Below are 19,204 nucleotides of genomic sequence, written 5' to 3' on the forward strand. Positions count from 1 at the left end.
TTTTTCCATAAAATATGCAATATTACTGATATTTTTCTTATTTTATAATAATAATTAAAACAAATTATCAATTTATGACAACTTTATTTGAATTCAAGGTTTGGCTTCCACTTCTGTAATGATGTAGTCCTTCCAGTTTCCTCACAGTCTCCAACCTCCATCGATGATGTGCTCTGTCCCAGTCACATAGGCTGACTGTGGAGGGCCCAGACAGTTTAAAACCACTGGTAAATTACTTTACTGACAAAAATATCTACAGCTTTCTCTAGGTATGTGTATTCCTATGATACATACACTCTATTCATACTATTATTATACCTCCTGAATTACATCTGTGCAAGCACTCACCTCATCTGAGGCCAGGTATACGCACAGGTGTGCAACCTCTTCGGCTGTGCACAGCCTGCCAGTTTTCTGTCTTGCCATAAAGTCTTTATAAGCCTGTAAATGAGTTATAATTGGATCATTCATTATCTTCATCATCCAGTCATCATTATTTAACATTGTGTAAATAAAGATAACATATAACACATAGTACATGCATCACGCAGGCATTACTGTCAGGTTGGCGAAAATGTACATCAAAGCCTGCAATACCTGTTCTGGGTTGGGCTGAGCCTGGATCCTACCCCTCAGTGATGGAGTATCAACAGTCCCTACAGAAATAGAAAGAGCAAGCCTAATGAAATGTTTATTAAAAGACAAGAGTTAGTTAAGAAATTATGGTCTTTGGCTAAATGAACATTTTTCTATTAATAAGTATCAAATACGATTGGGTTGGACTTGGATGTGATGTATATAAATAATCAAAATAAAAGTATACACAGCATCTTTTTAGACTGGCTCTTAAGCCAGTGTGCCCTAACATGAAACAACCTTCAGCTAAAAAAACCCCCATCAATTTAGTTTAATTTCAAGGACGTTTACAGTATACTTTGAGTATCACTGAGGAAGACTAAAAACACATGGTGATATGGTGATTTGTTGCACTGTGTTCTAACCTTACCAGGACAAACACAGTTACAGCGAATGCCTTGCTCAATGAAATCCGCAGCTATGGACTTGGTGAGCCCAATCACTGCAGCCTTGGAGGTACTATAGACACACCGGTTAACAACGCCTGTGTTGAGGAAACACATCTGTCACTCACACACAGCCATACGCAGGCAAAGCATTTATCTGAGATAAGAGGATTGCAAAGACTGGCCAAACTTCAAAGACATCGTGTCCCTTTAAGTAGGAATAGTTCTACAAGCAACTGCAATAAAAAAAAAAGATCTGAGGAAGATCGTTTACCTTTTATGCTTGATGCAACAGATGCCATGTTAATAATGTTTCCCGACTTCTTTGCCAACATCTAGAATGACAAATGGCATATTAACAGAATTGTTTTTGTTGAATCCAGATTAAAACTACACAAAAAAAGTAATGAAAAGTGCCGAGATCTGCGCTAAAGGTACAGTTTGGCAGTTTGGTTAGTTTGCAGCTAAAGCAGGATTAGTAGCTGAGCAGTCCCCACCCATCATGTCATGGGTTCACAGTGGTACAGTTAATGCAGCTAATCCAACAACGGATGAGAACAAAATTAAAGGCATATGTCACACTATTATCAGTAGCACCTATTACATTCACGGGATAAATGGTGTTAAGGGTTTGGTGAAGTGGCCAAAAGTCACCATAGGCAAGAAAGCCTTGCTCATCAGGTACATGCTCCGCACATTGACATTCATTGTGAAGTCCCAGTCATCCTCTTCACAATCCAAGATGGTGCCATGATGTACAAATCTGTGTACGAGCACAGACATTTAGTAGAAAAATAGCCTCATCTAATAACTTTAGACAGCATTAATATGACAATTTGGACAAACAGTGAGATACAAGTGACAATATCTGTACCTAATAACTTAATCAAAACCAGAGTGGTAAACTACTGCCATTTCAAGATAAAACTCAAAGGTGATAATGTAGAAGAAACCTGTTAATAAAATTGAGAAAAGGGGAGAGGGGGTTATGTATGTATGTTATGGGGTTTTGGAAATGTAATTAAGTAGTAAGCAGGAGACAGATGGGTGAATTAGAAAAGTGTAACTTCAATTTTATCTTTTTTCTCCTTTTGCGGTCACCACAGCAGATCATCCAACTGACATCACATCTTATTCCTAGCTTCCACCTATGTCACACCAACACTGCATGTCCTCCTTCACTTCATCCGACAACCTCATCTGTGTCTTTTTTCCTCCTTGCAGGCAACATCCTCTGTCCACTGTCCCTCCTCTGCACATCTCCAAACCATCTCAGTCTAGACTTTCTAATTCTGTCTCCAAACCGTTCGACCTGAGCTGTCCCTCTGATGTACTCAGTTCTAATATTACCCATCCTGTTCACTCAAAAATCTGAGCATCTTTATTACCATCTTTTGAACCTTTTCTTTCACTCTTGCTGCTATCCTTCTGTCACAAATTATCCCTGACACTTGTCTCCAGCCACTCCACGCTCCTGCAATCTCTTCTTCACCTCTCTTGTGCACTGTCCATTGCTTTTGATGGTTGAACGCAGGTATTTAAACTGATCTACCTTCACTACCTTCACTTGCATGTTCACCTTTCGACCTGTGTCCATCTAATTCACATGTATTCTGTCTTTAAATTATCATAGTCCACAGTATCTCCTGTCTGACCTCATCTGTCATCCTGTCCATCACCACTGCAAACAAGAAGGGGCTCAGAGCTGATCCCTAATGTAATCCCACCCTTACCCTGAACCCATCTGCCACTCCTACTGCACACCTTACCGCTGTCTCGCTGTCCTCTTACATGTCCTGCACCACCCTCACATACTTCTCTGTCTCTCCTGACTTCCTCATGGTTAAAAAGAATAACTTAACGTTTATTTGAAACTACAAGTAAAATGCACAGTGACTGCTGATTTAGGAATTCTGGTTTTGACATATTTTTTTCAGTTTTCTACTTTAATCTGTTGTCAACAATAACTCACACAAATTTACTTCCAAAAATGGTGCAAATTACAGCTTTATTTGTTTTAAAAAGGTTACTTGATGTGGGACTTCTAAATACCATACATTTTGTTTTTCCAAGAATTATGTAAGGTTTTTGTTTCTTCAGTAAATCAGAGAAATAAAAACTAATTTAAAAAGTACCCAGCAACGTTGAACAGAACATCTACATGGTCATGTTCCTTGGCCAGGGCTTCTACTTGGTCCTTCTTGGTCACGTCCACCACTTTGGTCCTGATCCCTGACAGCGAAAACAAAAACAAGGACAGTTTAGATTATACTTGCACTGCTTTTGTCTTCATAACAGCTGGCTTTATTTTAGTGCATGAAATAATTCAAGGTATAGCAGCTTCATTTATCAATCATTTTCACAGTTACACAGCAAAACAATGGTCCTGGCTGCTATCTTCTTCAACATACATCTTTTCCTACTGACCGCTCAATGGCTCTGCAGAAAGCCAGTTAAGAGGGTGAAGTGCTCAGGCGTGATATCAGAAGAAGAATGTTGCTCATCTCCTATTTATTCAAACCCATTTACTGCAGAGACCAGAATAAATAGAGATATGGTTCTCTTCTCACAGTCTTGAAGAAAAGACAATTAAAACCCATATAAAGCCTTTTAAAACTAATATATGATATGCACACAAGAAATGAGATAATCTGTTTTTTTTTCTTTTTAAAATTACCACAGTGCAATTTCAATTTCTCTAATAGAGATAAGTTAAATGGCTCTTGTAGAAAAAAAACAACCTCACTCTGGGGAAAGCACAGGTGTTATGCATTTATACTAATTAGCTGCTTTGGCCAAAATGAGAGAAATTAGTAGAATGCATGCATTGCTTCTTCCACTTATCTGGTGCCGGTAACCTAAGCAGAGAACCTAGGTCCTAGGCTTTATAGGCTAAAACCTCCTCTCAGTCAGACAATCCCAGAAAACCTCCCTCACGGTGCACCCAGGAGGCATCCTTGTCAGATGCCCGAACCATCTCAACTGGCTCCTTTCGATGTGGAGGAACCACGGTTTTAATCTAAGCCCCTCTTGAATAACTGAACTTCCCACCCTATCTCTAAGTACAAGCTATTTCAAAGTAATCAAAGTTTTAAAACTTTGCATCAAATAATTAAGTTGTGAAAGAACTTGAATGAAGGGATAGGAGTAAACTGGCATCCCTTTTGCAATGCCTCAAATAGCCAGAAGATGGCAGTCATAGATCAGCAGAGATGAAACTTGCCTTGAATACCATCCAGCTCTTTCAGCTTTTCTCCATTTATGTCTGTGGCTGTGACCTGAGCTCCCTCCTTAGCAAATGCCTACAGTTTAAAAAAAATCAGTGTTCAGTTCCAAGTGGTTCCTCAATGTTCTACATGCTGTGCTATAAAATTTAAGGAAAAATCTGCAATTATGATGATTGGTTATGACACAAAACCGAAAAGAGAAGGACACCGAACCACAGACACAACTGAGCAGGAATCTAAATTGCCGTACGAAAGGACGAGGGCACTCCAACTACAGGGAATAATTCAGATCATCAATACCAATCAATATCTCATTATCAAGCATCTGAAAGCAGACTGTCAATATCCATCCACAGTTCCACAACTCTTCTGAAATCCATTCAACTTCCCATCAATAAGGCAGGTTTTTAAAGTGCAAATGGATTTGCTCAAAAGACCCCTTATACCATTTGCATCTTTTAACTTTTAGGTTGAATTCCTCCAATAAAAACCCAGTTCACTGTAATACAAAGCACCTTTGCACACTTTAAGATCACTTGGAGGGAACAGATGTAGCGATGGTCCAATCCAGTGTGTGAGATTTTCAAGTGTGTCGTTATCTCTTTGGCAAGAATATCCCTAAAGGACGGTCCTGAACCTTTGCTTCCATTAACTCAGGAATCACTATTACAGCAGTCACTTACAGGACATTAGGTGACATGCTTAAGTGTTTCTATACTTAAGGAAGTTGGAAGAAACATGTTTTAAATTACATTAAGAAAAATTACATCACAGGACTTCTTAAAATCTTTAACTCTAAGCAGTATATCCTATATTAGTTCATTTATATTTAATGCTTATTCAGTGCTCTTTACATTTTGATAAGTGCAATATTTAACTATTAAATAAACATTTTCTGCTGTGATTTAGAAGCCACTAAATCAGTGAGATGTTAAGAAGAAGATATGAAATGTTTTTACCATTGCTGCAGCACGTCCAATCCCCTGAGCAGCAGCGGACAAAACAATCACTTTCCCATCCAGGCGACCCATAGTTTACCTTTCTCTGCTGCTGTGAACAAAACAAACAAAAGATTGGAGTAGAACAACACATTTATTTAGATAAATGCTTTCAGTCTTAATTTAAAAAAGGTATATCAAGCATGTTTGTTACACAAATGTACAAATTTCTATACTTTAATTCGTGGTTTTCAGCAGTCCAGACATGCAAAGACATACATTCACTGCTAATCTCTGAAAAGTGTGGTGCAATTCGTAATTTGGTTATATAACTGTGCAATCATTGACAGGCTTTCTTGGCAAAATGGTCTTTCGGTAAACTGCAGCATTTGATGGCCTACAGCTAAGAGAGAACTCTTAAGTGACCCCAAAAAACCACTTACGAAGAGGACTTGAATTCATTAGAAGCTTGCTGTAGTGTTAGGTTTAGCGCATTCAGTCACTAATAGTGACAAAGTCAGGCATTATAAATATTAATGTAAATTTTATTACTTGGCTCAAAATGATTGTAGCTTGTGGTAAAAAGGCCCTATTAACAAATGTGCTTTATCAGTGAGTCTGTCTTCCGCTTCCAGTACCAGCTTAAATTCAGTTCACAGAGTGCTGGTCCTTAGTTACAATAATGTCACCCAACAAATCGGACAAGATCAGTACCATGGAACTTGCAGTGAAAGTTAGTAATTAGACCAAATATGACGTGACACAGCCCAGAAATAATGCAATATGGCAGTTTCTCAGTCAAGGACTTAAAGATATAGAATAACATACAGGAATCACATCTGTCTATACAAAGTTCAGAGCACAAAAGTTCTTCTTATCATTTCATCAATATTACCAACATGAAGATGATATATTTATGAAGATTATTGTGGGCTCTTTTACGTTAGAATATAAAGCACCACAAAGCAACTGTTGCTGCGATTTTGCTCTATATAATTTAAATTTAATTCACTTGAGTTGTAAAGCATAACTATCTATATTTTATAACTCTCAGCTTACTGAACATGTGTACTTACTTACCTCTGAATCTAGAGAACCATTAAACAGACCCCTATTGGGTCCTACCCTCTAAGAGTAAGCTGTTTATGAGAGAGTATAATTTGTATATATAATAGTATAATAAATTGCTTGTTCTCTATAATTGTGACTCCTAAGAAAATTGTCTGAATAGAGTTCAGGTCGTCCCGACTCGGGAAGGCCTGGTTTGAAAATGTTATCTGACCCTATCACAACCTTGAGCACAGTACTGCATGTCCCTCAATTAAGTTCAAGTTCAAGTTCAAATTTTATTCGCCACATGCAGTGGCAGGTTGCCCTGCAGTGGAATGAACCCGCCCCCCGACCTTACACACACAACACAGACATCACATGGGGATACAAGTCAGAGAACGGTTGCATTGCAGAAAAAACACTGAAATGTACACTACAATGGGAAAGTACAAGAGGAAAAAAAGAGACCTCTACTCATGCTGGGCTACAGGAGGACAGCATGAGAACAGGAAACAAAAAAACTCCTCTGCACAGAAAGCACATAAATGTCCACAGTACAACATTATAGAGCACGTGACCAGCAACAGGGTTGGCTAGGGGATGAGGAGTAATCCCAGGCAACACAGCAGCCATCCTGCCACTGCGCCGACTCTCCAGCGTGGGCCCAGACCCACCTCATGTTCCCAGGAGGCAACAAGCATCGAAGGCATTGGAAGGGGAGGGGGGTTAGTATACTGACACCTGGTCTACACTCGTTTTTGTCACCCTTAAGAACGGCAACGTGCGCCAAAAGTGACGTCACAACTCTTGGTACCAGTTCCACTCTTTACTTTTGTTTCAACTTTTCGTGCAGGCCTTGTTTTTTGTAACCTGGCGTGCACAAGATGGTCATTGTTGAATACACAAGTTTGCAAGAAGTTCAGAGCTCAGAGATGCCCAGGTTTTACACAGAGCTTAACAACTTGAAAATATTAAACTGTTCTGAGGAAAACTCTGCAATAGCTTTGTTTACCGTTTGGACTTCTCCTTTTGTATTAACAAAAGGAGAACAATAATATAAAATAATCCTCAATAGCAACATCATTGGTGAGTCCGGTAAACGGGCTCTTGTGATGTTGCAGTTCATACAAAACACAACCAAAACCTGGCCAAAAACATGGCTTAAGGTTCTATAGAAGCTGCCAGAACAACTATGCAGTCCTGGTCTGACAAACTAGACCTGACAGCCAGACCTGGTTGTGTGCCTGAATCATGGAGGCCACGAACTATCCCCAAGCCTGGGCATGTACACTTGTCCTCCAGATTTATAATTCAGGCCTGCAGAAGCCAAATTCTGCAGCAGGCCCTGAAAAGTAAGCCAACAAGAGGGAATTGATGCACACCAGTCTTGTGGCCAAGGATTAAGCATTGTAGGCCCCGCAGAGCTAATTAACAGTTCCTACAGTGCCTGTAAGGATGGATCCAATCCTAGTTAGCACTTGCCAAAGAAGTCTTCATTTATATTTAATTCATAAAGACATGGCACTCCTTCTCTTGCGAGTGGTAACAGTCGATGTTGGGGCCTAACAGTTCTGGAGACTCCTAAGTTTTATAAATTTTTCCAGGAGAAGTTTAAAATTTTTGAAAATGCTGGGAGTATTACTGAGCTAATACCATTGCCACAGGCAAATGAGGTGTGAACCTTTTCAAATGTCCATGGCCTTGGTGAAGCTATAGAACAAAAACACTTCACACCACTCTGGTACCTCCAGGAAAAAAAAAAACTTTTTCCTTTTAAATAACCACAAAATGGCACACCATTCCATGTGGGCTGCTGGGCACTGGTGGACTGACCTGTCATAGGGCCAGTTTAGCATTTGAATGAAGATTTCAACCATTCAGTGCAGGATTTCCACATTTTGCACTTCTGCATTGTCTTAAAGCAAACTGTAAAACTTTAACTTACCTATCAGTCTGCTGTTGCTCATTAAGTATTAACTCGTGTGTAAATCCTCACATGAGATAATGAAACACAATGTGACTCAAAAGAGAAATGACATTTTAAGCTTCACTGCTTACTGCTTGTGCCTGTTCTCGGTTCATTAGTCTTAGAAACAATGCAGATTTTCAGTTACTGTGGCCATCTCAGACAAAGAAGAAAAAGTGGCACCAGTACAACTATGGTGAATTTGCAGTGTATCTAAGCATGTGCAGACAGGTATTACTAGAAACCATAATTTCCATAATTCCGTTGTACATGTACAATGACAATTAAGAGCTATTCTATTCTATTTGATTTTAAACTGAGATAACATTAAGAAAAGATACAAAGGTGAGTGGTATTGCTAGAATCTCCTGTCTTCTAAGTAGATTTGGATGGTTAAAAAAAACCCTCTAAATACAGTCCAGAAAATGTAAAAATTCAAAGTAGCATTGGACTGTAATCGCTTTTCAAACATGTTAACCTGTAACTGCACAAATGTCATTGATTCCTATTGTTGCATAACAGATTTTTTTCAAACGTGTGTAACCTACACAAACTTTACTTGCATCAGCTGCTCAAGCGCGATCAAACACACAGTAACGACTTTAACTGATGAGCATGTGCAGATGCTTTCTGTAGGTTGGACTGTTAGCTAACGTAAAGATTTTAGAAACTCACCCCTCTGCCCAGCTCCGACTTCGACAAGACGCACTCAACGTCAGAGTTCAGCGAGGCCGGACACGTGACACGCAGCTAGAACTCCTGTTGGTTCGAGACCAGGAAGTTCACACGAAGGGGCAGGGTGCAATTTGAGAAGACTAGAAAGCAAGGAAGCACACCAACAAGGCTTTCTACTTTCAGACGGTTTTTTTCACCCTTTAAAAAATTAAAGACATTAAGCTTTGTACGAACATTTGAAATTGTTAAAATAAGCTCTCTTTTGAGTGTCCTTCGGGCTACTAATATTTAATATAGCCTTACTTAGTCGAGCTTTGTATAAGAATGTACATTTGATACAAATATTTTATTTGTAAGGACCAAGAAAAAAACAATATAAGAAAGAATTTTTCAATTATTCATTTTGAGAAGCTGAAATAAATAGTATGTAATGCATAATGCACATGACTCACATACTCCTTAAGGTGAAATTATATTTTGAGTTTAATCTTAAAATAGTATTTCAAGTTTATTGTCAAAGTGAACAATAATAATAATAAAAAAAGATCACTCTAAACTGTCTTTTTTCTTAATCTAGCCCTTATACTCTGTTATTGTTATTATGAGTTGGAAAATTTCACTGTCTTTGTAAATCATCTTGAATTGTAATTGGAAGGACTTTGGAAGGAAAATGACCTTTGCCCCTCCTTTATCAGGTCTTTTCGGTGTTTATTGTTAATGGTTAAAGAGCTTAAAAGTAGGATAAATCTGTTGGCATTTTAAGAATGTCAAGATTGTAATTCAAATGAGACATTTGGGGAAAAAACATTTATTCTTGTAAAATAAGAAAATAAACAAATAAATCTTCTATTTGCCTGAAACAGAAGTTGGTTTTCACGTTATAATAAGGTTTTGAAGGCACTTTCACATGTGACCAAACAAAAAATAACCTCATGCAGACATTCACAAGGGGCGATCGTGGCTCAAGAGTTGGGAGGTCGTCTTGTAATCGGAAGGTTGCCGGTTCGAGCCCCGGCTCCGACAGTCTCGGTTGTGTCCTTGGGCAAGACACTTCACCTGTTGCCTACTGGTGGTGGTCAGAGGGCCCGGTGGCGCCACTGTCTGGCAGCATCGCCTCTGTCAGTGCGCCCCAGGGCGGCTGTGGCTGCAATGTAGCTTGCCATCACCAGGGTGTGAATGGGTGGATGATTGTGTATAGTGTAAAGCGCTTTGGGGTCCTTAGGACCAAGTAAAGCGCTATACAAATCCAGACCATTTCATTCATATTATTTTTATAAAACGTAGCTTTCATACATATTAAAAGCACAAATTTTCAAATCAGTTTTTTTTAGTAATTAAGGCATCAGAAGTGTGGCAAGTCCATCTGGTGACAAAGACCATGCATAACTCAAACCTCAAAGAACATAACCGCTACCCTCAAGATGAGGCGGATTTCTCAGCTGCTATTTCCAGGGTCATAAATAAATTTTTATTTTACGCTCAAGTGAAGCATATTATTTATTAAATCAAATCTAATTTTCATTTTTATTGGTTCATTCTTGCTCTTTCAAGATACCACACTGTTACACATATTGCATTTTGAGTTCTGGGCTCTCAGCTGAATATGAAAACAGTCTGTCATTGTTCTCCATCATCGTATTTCTTTTTAATGTTTTATCAAACTGCTTTATACGTTTTCCTGCATAACATTTATAATTTAGTGGTTCATTGATTGAATGTTTAATTTGAAACTAGTATTCCATCTCATTATTTTCATTTGAGACCGTCTGTTGTAATTTTGATAAACAGAAGACAGTTATGATTCATCATTCCCAATAATAGAAATGCCCAAACTGTTTAAAAACACTGATCAATAACATAATAATAATTTGAAAAGATTGATTAAGTAATGGGCCAGCTCCAAGATGATAATAACTGCGCCTGGTTACTCATGGATGTGGGAAATTATACCATATACCTAGCTTGTGTTACCTGATTTCTAGTTTATTGTAATACATTACAAACTCTAATAAACATTGTTGTTGTTTTTTGTTTGTTTGTTTGTTTTGCCACTGTGGTGTGGTGGTTAACACATGTAAGTGTGAAAGATCCCCAGTTTGAGACAAGATCTCAGGTCACCAGCTAGGGGACTCCTACAGTGCTGGTCCCAAGCCTGGATAAATGGAAGTGTTGCATTTGGTGTAAAATCAGTGCCAAATCTGCACATTTTATGCAATACTATCATCATATTTTTAAAATAACTGAAGCCATATTATTCATTAGATATTTGTGGACTTTCTTCTTACACTTAATGTTGAGCCACAAAGCATAATCTACAGTATCCACCATTCAGAGCACGTCTACGATGATTTTCAGTGACATTTAGCGTTCAGAGACCATCTCTCCCTCTCTCTCTTTCTCTCTGGCAGAGGTGACAAAGTCTTCAAGATATGAAAATCTCACACCTTTCTTCAAAACAAGCTACCCTGGTAGGCCTCAGATGACCAGTGATAGTAAAGGAGGCAGTTGAGTGGACAGTGACAGTTATAAAATTCAGAGTATGGTTCTTACTGGTTACTGAGTTTAGCACATGCCACCATATCACATTAATCCAGTTGCCTTGAGGCAACTATTGTGATTTGGTGCTGTATACGTAAAACTGAATTGAACTGAATTTTCTATATTATTGCTTAGCTTTGTAATGAGCTTCTTGTTTTATTATTGTCATGTTTTTATTGCTATTTTATTTGTATCACTTTTATTACTTTTATTTTATTACTTTTAAATACAGCAGTTTTTGCTTTTTATTGCTGTTCTTATTTTCTTAAAGTTAATGCCGTTTGTGCTGTTGAAAGTTATCCTTTTATTTCACAGCTACAGGCTGGTTTAGAAGGCATGGAAGTGTTTGATCTGCTTTCAGAACAGGTGTAACCTGTCTTCTCTGGAGGACTTTTGTGAGACGAATGATAACCCAGCATGTGAGTTCAGTTGTGCACACTAATGATATGTTTGGACACTTTTTTCAGTTTGTTGGTTTCAGAAAGTTTTTTTTTTTTCAGAGGTTTGGTGAGAGAGGATTTCAGATGCTCTTTGAAGGTACTGCATGCACCTTGAGTGAGGAATACTGATTTAGTACTCTTTTGAGAACCAGGGTTTTTACTGAGGAACAAAGGTCTATTGACAGACACTGGAAGATGTAGGATCTTGGATTCCTGGAGCTGGAACCATAGGGACTAGAATCAGGATATCTCATCCTTCATTGAGCTGATTTAAATCAATGTTTGTGACTCTTATGTGAAGAAGGACTAAATGGCTGGTGTATTCCTATAAGAATCAATGCACACGCACAGAATCTAAATTAAATGTGACTTGTTGCGAACCTTTAATTACTTATTGATTCAAATCAGTAATTAATAGCACTTTCCTCCTTAAAGCTACTATCCATTTAATCCAAGCCAACCTATCAAAACCTTATGTAAGATTTACATTAGTTGTTTAAACTAAATAAGCAATACCTGTTGAGCCTTTACACAACAGCAAAAGTGCTTAACAGTCTGTATCTCAGGAGAGATCATCAGCTGATACAGCCAAACAACAGAGTGAAGCTTAACCCATATTTTAGTGAACCACTTTTTTCTGAAACTGCAGCAAAATAGATGTCCTTTTTGTGTGATTATTCTGTAAATTTTGCATTATAGAAACCTAAATGTATGAGTTAAAACAGTGTCGGTATGAATACCTTATTGGTTAAAAAGCTACACACAATAAAATAGCAGCTGTAGTGATATTTGCCTGGTATTTCATGAGATTTTGGAAATCTGACTACCTGCTGATACTTCCCTTTCTTATCAGTTGTGCAAACTAGCTGGAGTAGAAATAGTCTGCCATACCAGTTACCTCTTGTGATACATCTATGTAATCCAGTACAACCTTTCTGATGACTATAATGTTCACATTTTGTGTTGTTAATTGTACATTTTTAACACATTTTTTAACATTTTTAACATATTAATTAAATATGATAAATTTTAACAGTGTAATAGTTTATTATAATATTATCAGTATTCTATAAGTCCAGTGCAATACCACCATAAGACAAGTAGTCAGCTGTGGGTGTAGGGTTCTATAGCAACTCACCTCACTGGAGACTGGGGACTGATAAGCTGTCTCAGGTCCCCTGTCTGATAATAGGCCAGAGCTCAAGTAATGATAGGTAACATTTGTCATGGCTCAAGTACTGGACTGCAGATGCTAAAACATAAATATTTCCATCCGTATTGCAACTGTCTAAAAAGAGATTTTCTTGCAAACAAAGCAGTTGCACAGCGAATAGGGAAATGAGTTTGGATTTGGAAGGGTACAGGCACACTGTAGATAGTAATAAACAAACCATTCAAAAAAGCAAATTCCTACCATGGCACAGTATTAATTTGGACTGTGGGAAACTATCGTCTTCCAAATAAACTCAAAATGTGCAGGCTGATGAGACAGCATTCCACCTGGGCATGAATCCCACTTGATTCTTGAGTGGCCAGACTCCTGCTGAATGTCACTAAGCTGCTCTCATTTCCATCTTTCCAGCCTTACTTTCATAGCTCATATGTAAAGGCAATAATGATTTCAGAAAGGAAATAAATAAAAGCTGCAGACACAAAGGGGTGCCCAGATAACTCATTAGATACTCAGAAACAGTTTTCAGTTGATTTCATGGTTCTGTCTGCTGCATGCTTATTTTTGCTGGTGTAATATTTCGGGAGGGTACATATAAAAATAGCCTTGCAATGTAGTCGGCATAACATTGTAGATTTCCAGCTTTCTTATCTGAAAGTCACAGAGAGCATTCTTTAAGCAACACAATGAGGAATATTTAAAAAAAAAAAGCTTTAAGATATCAAGAAGCAAATGAAGTCCAGAAACAGAGAAACTGAGTGCACCTCTACATTGCCTTCATACTTTAAAATCTTCCTAGCATTCATGTTTTAATGTTAGTAATTAGCTCAATTATGTTTCAATGACAATTATGACTGCATAACTGCAGAACCTCACTATTACTTTGGAGGTTTGTTTTTGTTTGCTCCATGTATAAAAGTGTGAAACTTTAGTTTTTAGATGATCTCAACTTTTAAAAGGTTTTATAGAAAAAAAGCAGGTTATATAAGAAGCAATACGGATGGCAGCTCAGTGTCTTATCTGGAAACATAGTAACAGCTTTGGTCTGAGTGCAGAAACTGTTTGCCATGGATTTGCTGGAAAATATCACAACAATTTCCGCTCTACCAACGTTGGATCCTATCATTGCTGCAGAATGAGAGCACTGAGTAAAGTTTGCTTGTATTTCTTTTCTGGCCGTAGCATTGCCAAACAAATGGCACACGGCCTCAGTTTACAATGTAGATATAGTTGAAGCAGTGGGTGTAGAAAGTGGAGTGTGAGAATTTTTGATTCTGGTTCTAATTTTGATATAATCTGATCAAAAAATAAGCATTTGTATGGTAGGCTTCCATTTCTAATGCTATTGTTTTTCCATCCCACTGCAATCAGACCACCTGCTTTCAAGGAGCCTATCCCTGAAATAGTGGCCATAGTGTTTTGTTAAGATAAAACACTATGGCCACTCACAGATAAAATAAATGTTTTGATTAACTTGTAGTATTGTTGCACTCTAAGATGGGGTAAAGGGAAACCTTAGAGACTTTGATAAGGACCAAGATCTCAAAGCTTGTCAGACTCCCACAGTTAAGTCCATAGTCCATAGAATTCTTTGTGGAGGAGATTCTAGGAGAAACACCAGCGTCATACCAGTGACAAGGTGTTGGGGAGCAACAAAGCTGATCCAGGACATCTCCAGCTCATAATTGGGAGGATTTGAAGGCGGAGCTACTAAGACCTTAGCTCCAATTAACAAAATGCAAACGTTTTGTGGAGTTCATGTCTCATTTTGTTGAAGCTGCTTTGGCAGATCTGTGTCTGTCATAACAGCTCGACTCACTATAGATTTGTGATTTTTGTCTGGCAAACTGTTATGTGTACAGAATTACACATAACAGTTAGAAAAAGAATTAGAGCAGCCGTTTGCATTTGTTGAGCACTTTACAAACAGGACATTTTTTTCAACTGTTTCTCACTAGACCCATCTGACTATATGGTCTTGATCTCAGTCCACAATATTTCCTGCAGGACTTTGAGGAAGAGGCCCAAATAGAAGACTGCTCCATTTGGCTATAGCAAGTGAGAGGGTTCAATACTGGCTGCATTGTGTTGTGTTTAATAATAAAATTAGCATTTAAATGATTTAAGCTTGAAAAATTGATATTTGAGCTGACATTGAATAAAGTAGTTTTTGCCTCTTGCTGAGGGATGTGTTTACCCTCACAAAAATATAGCAAATGGAAAACCCTCATAACAGCATAGTGACTTTTTTCCCTTATGAATGTTTTCCACACAGGCTCGGCAAACAAGAATTCCCTTTCTGCTGTCTCCAAGGAACCCTTCCAAAATAATCAATGTGCTTTACTCGCATGTGTAGTTCTCGTACCTTTCATACAATGCAGGAAAGAAACAGCATAAACGATAATTATATTTTATTAGCAATATATTTCCACTTTGAAAGGGCCTTTAAGCTACAAAGTTCCACTAATAATAATCGCCAACTTCTAATTGAATTGCTGTCAGAAGTCTCAGGCGTGCGTCGCAAGTTAGTGGCACATGGATCCATCGCACTACAGCAAAAAGTCATTATCTGCCAGAGAAATGAAAGCAAAAGACAAATTGAAAATAACCTATTAAATTAAATTCCCCAAAAGAGATAAGATATAAAGATGCATTACTAAAACCAAATGTGCAACACAAAATTAGTGCCCTACAAGAATGTTGAACACTCTTTGCCATGGAAGCTGAGGGAATAAATGACCAACAGGAAATTTAGATATTAGACACAAGCCTGCACCATTGTATTTTATGTTTCCCTCTGATACCTCTTCTTGATTATCTTGAAGAAAAGAAAACAGAATAAAAAAAACATTTGTTATGGTTTGATAGAAATAATGCCGTAAGGCCACATTAACCTTGAATATAGAACCAGAAGCTCAAGGTTCCTTTATTATTTCTAATCAGATACAAAATGAGAGACTAATAAGGTTTTGTATAAAGAGTTCAGGTAACAGAGGGGCTTTTACCTTCATAGAATCTGAGTTCTGGACGTTGTTTTCATAAACTCCATCTGAATTTGTGCATTTATGTTCATTTGTTATAACATCTGCTGCCTTCTTTCCAATGTCAATTTTGTAAAGCACACTTTTCATCTCAGTGAAGACAACATCACTTTAATTTATTTCTATTACTTCTACTTTTTACTTTATTTTATTTGTGACCCAGATACCCCTCATTAAAGGCACAGAGAAGGCCTGTGATCAAACTGATGCAGCATCTATACAAGGATGGATTCTGACATCTTTCCATTCTTCTCATGTTGTGTTGTAGATGAGAATCAAGCTTGAGGCACTGACAGAGTCTTGTGGCCAGAGCCAGTTAGATGAAGAGATGAAGTTCAGATTTGTGTTTTTTTAAATTGTAACTACAGTCTTTCTCAAATGTTTAGACAGATATCCATGTGCTCTCCCTTCTCAAAACTGATTCCTTCGAAGTAACAAAACACACAGCAATTGTATTGTATATTTACATTTATGATCATGTCTTACAGATCATCAAACTGACAATGTTGAGGCATGCTCCTGGCAAATGTGGAGACCGTCTGTTGTAATTTTGATAAACAGAAGACAGTTATGACCTTGTGGACCTTCACTGACCTGCCACCAAATTGACCATGATGAATGATGTTACAGGGAGCATCAAGTTCTACATGGCTTCTCTAGACCCTTGTACCTCTGTCACATGTGCTTAGGGTGAACCTGCCGTCATCTGTGAAAAACACTGCCAGTTCTTGTATTCTATATCACATCCCAATTAGGCTCCATGGTGCCAGGCCGGGAGCACAAGGCCTGCTAGAGGAAGCTGGGCCCTCATTAAGTCTGTTTCTGTTTGTTTAGTTAGAGGTCATTTTGTAACACTCTGGCAGTGCTCATCCTGTTCCATCCTTGCACAAAGGAGCAGATACCAGCTCTGCTGATGGGTTAAGAACCTTATAAGGCCCTGTCTAACTCTCCTAGAGTAACTACCTGTCTCCTGGAACCTCCTCCATGCTTTTCAGACTATCCTGGGACACACAGCAAACATTCTGGCAATCCTGGAGGTTGCACTCCCTCACCAGCAGTGACACTGACCCTAATCAAATGCATAACTATTGAAAAAACAGTCAGAAAAGATAAGAAGGGAAAAGATTTCACTGTCAGCCATGACAGATACAAAAAGTATGTTTCGCCACTTTTTATTTGTTTTTGGGGAGGGGTTCTTTGTTTTTTCTGTTTGTTTTTTCTGAGGCAAACCTATTTGTCCCTCCATTTCTTTGTACATTTCCTTTTCACATGTCAGGTTACAGCTAGATTACAGCGCAGGGTTTCACAGGTTTGCCATTATGATGTACCTACAGCGTGAATTAAACACAAAAGTCTAAATTCCCTTTTAACAGGAAATGACTTCTTGGCTGTCTGATCTCCAGCTACCCTTGTGTCTTTTTCTTGTATGGAGGAGGGAAGTAGGACAGCAGGTTATGTGCTTAGTCAGACAACACTGCTTTTGAGCACAGATAAAGGTTTTGTAACAAAAGTCAGGGTTTTTTTGATGGTAGTTTTAAAATTGAGTCTTGTGTTTAGAGTTTTCAGTGGGTGGAAGGTTTAAAGAAAAGTGTTCTAGCAAGTGTAAAAATGTGCAAAAAATTTAATTTTCCGAAGAGAAGAATTACTTTGAGATTAAAATGCAAGAGAAGATTTATGCTGCATCATAAAAGGAACTCAGCAGGTAATCCAAAGGTAGCATAATAAAAGAAAAGAAAAGAAAAGAAAAGCATAATGGACTGTTCCACCCAAAGAACAATAAATAATCTTGTATCAGAGCTATAACAATACAATGAATTGTATGAATTTTTAGAATAAGTAATGCACAAAAAAGAATGTGCTAAAATGTCAGTGTTCCCCTTTATTTTGACGATTTTGCAGTGATTAAAACATTTTGCTTTTTTACTCATGTTGCAGTGCTGACAGCACTGAGCGGCTCCTTCAGTGGCTGTGGCACCCACGATGTGGGACAGAGAGATTTCACAGGTCTTTCCTCCCCACTTCTGTCAGACTGTACAACAAAGACTTTTGCAGCTGATCAAACACACACAAACCCACACATGTGCAATAACACTAAGTGCAATACTCTTTTCTGACAAAGTTGTATTTTTACTCAGTTGTATATAGAATTTGTATTCTATTTCTATCCTATTGTATATTTTGTTCTATTTTATTCTGCTCTATATAGTATTTTATTTTATTCTATTCTATTCTGTACAGTTGTGTACAGTATATTATTCGTATTGTATTCTAATTTTTGCTATATAACTTTTGCACTGTCCACTTCCTGCTGTGACAAAACAAATTTCCCACGTGTGGGACTAATAAAGGTTATCTTATCTTATCTTAGTCTTGTTGGCTCAATTTACAGCCTGTGAATGTTTTGGACTTTCAAAATAGGATTACCTTTAAGCATCTCTTTTTAACTGTGTTGTTATCCAGCTTTATCCACCAATAAGCAATTCATAGCTTCTCTCCACACATCTTGTTAACTTCTATTGGCTTCCGAAACTCAACCGGCTGTAGGTACATTGGGACAATGTATCAAATACTTTTATTTAGAAATGAAAAAAAAAAAGAAAGAATATTTGTCATTTCATTGTGACGCACACCATGCAAGTGATTCAATAGTTTATAACAATATTTTAATATTCAAACAGCATTTTTTTTTTGACATGGGGCCAATTTCATGGCACCTTGAGGGGAAAACATGTTTTTATTGTCACTGAATGGACTCTTCTTGTCATTTTCTGTAAAGCTTGGGGACAAATAGCTGACAGGATGAAAACCTGAGAAGACCTTTGATCCTTTTACAGGCAAGCAGAGTGTGTTGGAGGAAGGCAGGGTGTTTTTTTTCTGTAAGTGAATGAAATTATTAAACCCGACTTAAAGGCATGTAGAGGAAATCTATTTAAACATATAAAGATTAGACTGATATCAGTGCACATTTTGATTGAGAATAAAATATGTAATAAAATAAACTGTTTGCTACCTTTCTGCACTATGGTGTAGGGAGCACAAAGTAGGAACTTTTAGTGTGGGGTTCAAGTCAAAGAAGGTTTATACTTCTGCGCTGTGAGGAGTCATGTACAGCAGGGGTTCACAGTATATCCTGAGA

The 19,204-nt window shown here is 37.9% G+C and overlaps 1 protein-coding gene across 3 annotated transcripts; it reads right to left on the reverse strand.

The window, feature by feature from the left end:
- Nucleotides 1-64: 64 nt before the first annotated feature.
- Nucleotides 65-8,984, reverse strand: bdh2 (3-hydroxybutyrate dehydrogenase, type 2). 3 transcript variants are annotated; one of them, XM_084931416.1, is made up of 10 exons: nucleotides 8,879-8,984; nucleotides 5,209-5,296; nucleotides 4,246-4,324; nucleotides 3,158-3,254; nucleotides 1,677-1,785; nucleotides 1,297-1,357; nucleotides 1,007-1,120; nucleotides 598-656; nucleotides 349-441; nucleotides 65-195 (listed from the first exon to the last, which is right to left on the reverse strand). In XM_084931416.1, exons 2-10 carry the CDS (start codon nucleotides 5,278-5,280, stop codon nucleotides 142-144), a joined length of 738 nt encoding a protein of 245 aa, XP_084787542.1. In that variant the 5' UTR covers nucleotides 5,281-5,296; nucleotides 8,879-8,984; the 3' UTR covers nucleotides 65-141. The 3 variants fall into 3 exon arrangements, with proteins under 3 accessions (XP_084787542.1, XP_084787543.1, XP_084787541.1); XM_084931417.1 differs by having other exon boundaries at nucleotides 1,719-1,785; nucleotides 5,209-5,299; nucleotides 8,879-8,963; XM_084931415.1 differs by having other exon boundaries at nucleotides 5,209-5,299; nucleotides 8,879-8,963.
- Nucleotides 8,985-19,204: the final 10,220 nt, after the last annotated feature.

Source organism: Perissodus microlepis, chromosome 6 (genome assembly GCF_051167445.1).
Source record: "Perissodus microlepis isolate ML-2025 ecotype Zambia chromosome 6, ASM5116744v1, whole genome shotgun sequence".
Classification (NCBI taxonomy): domain Eukaryota; kingdom Metazoa; phylum Chordata; class Actinopteri; order Cichliformes; family Cichlidae; genus Perissodus; species Perissodus microlepis.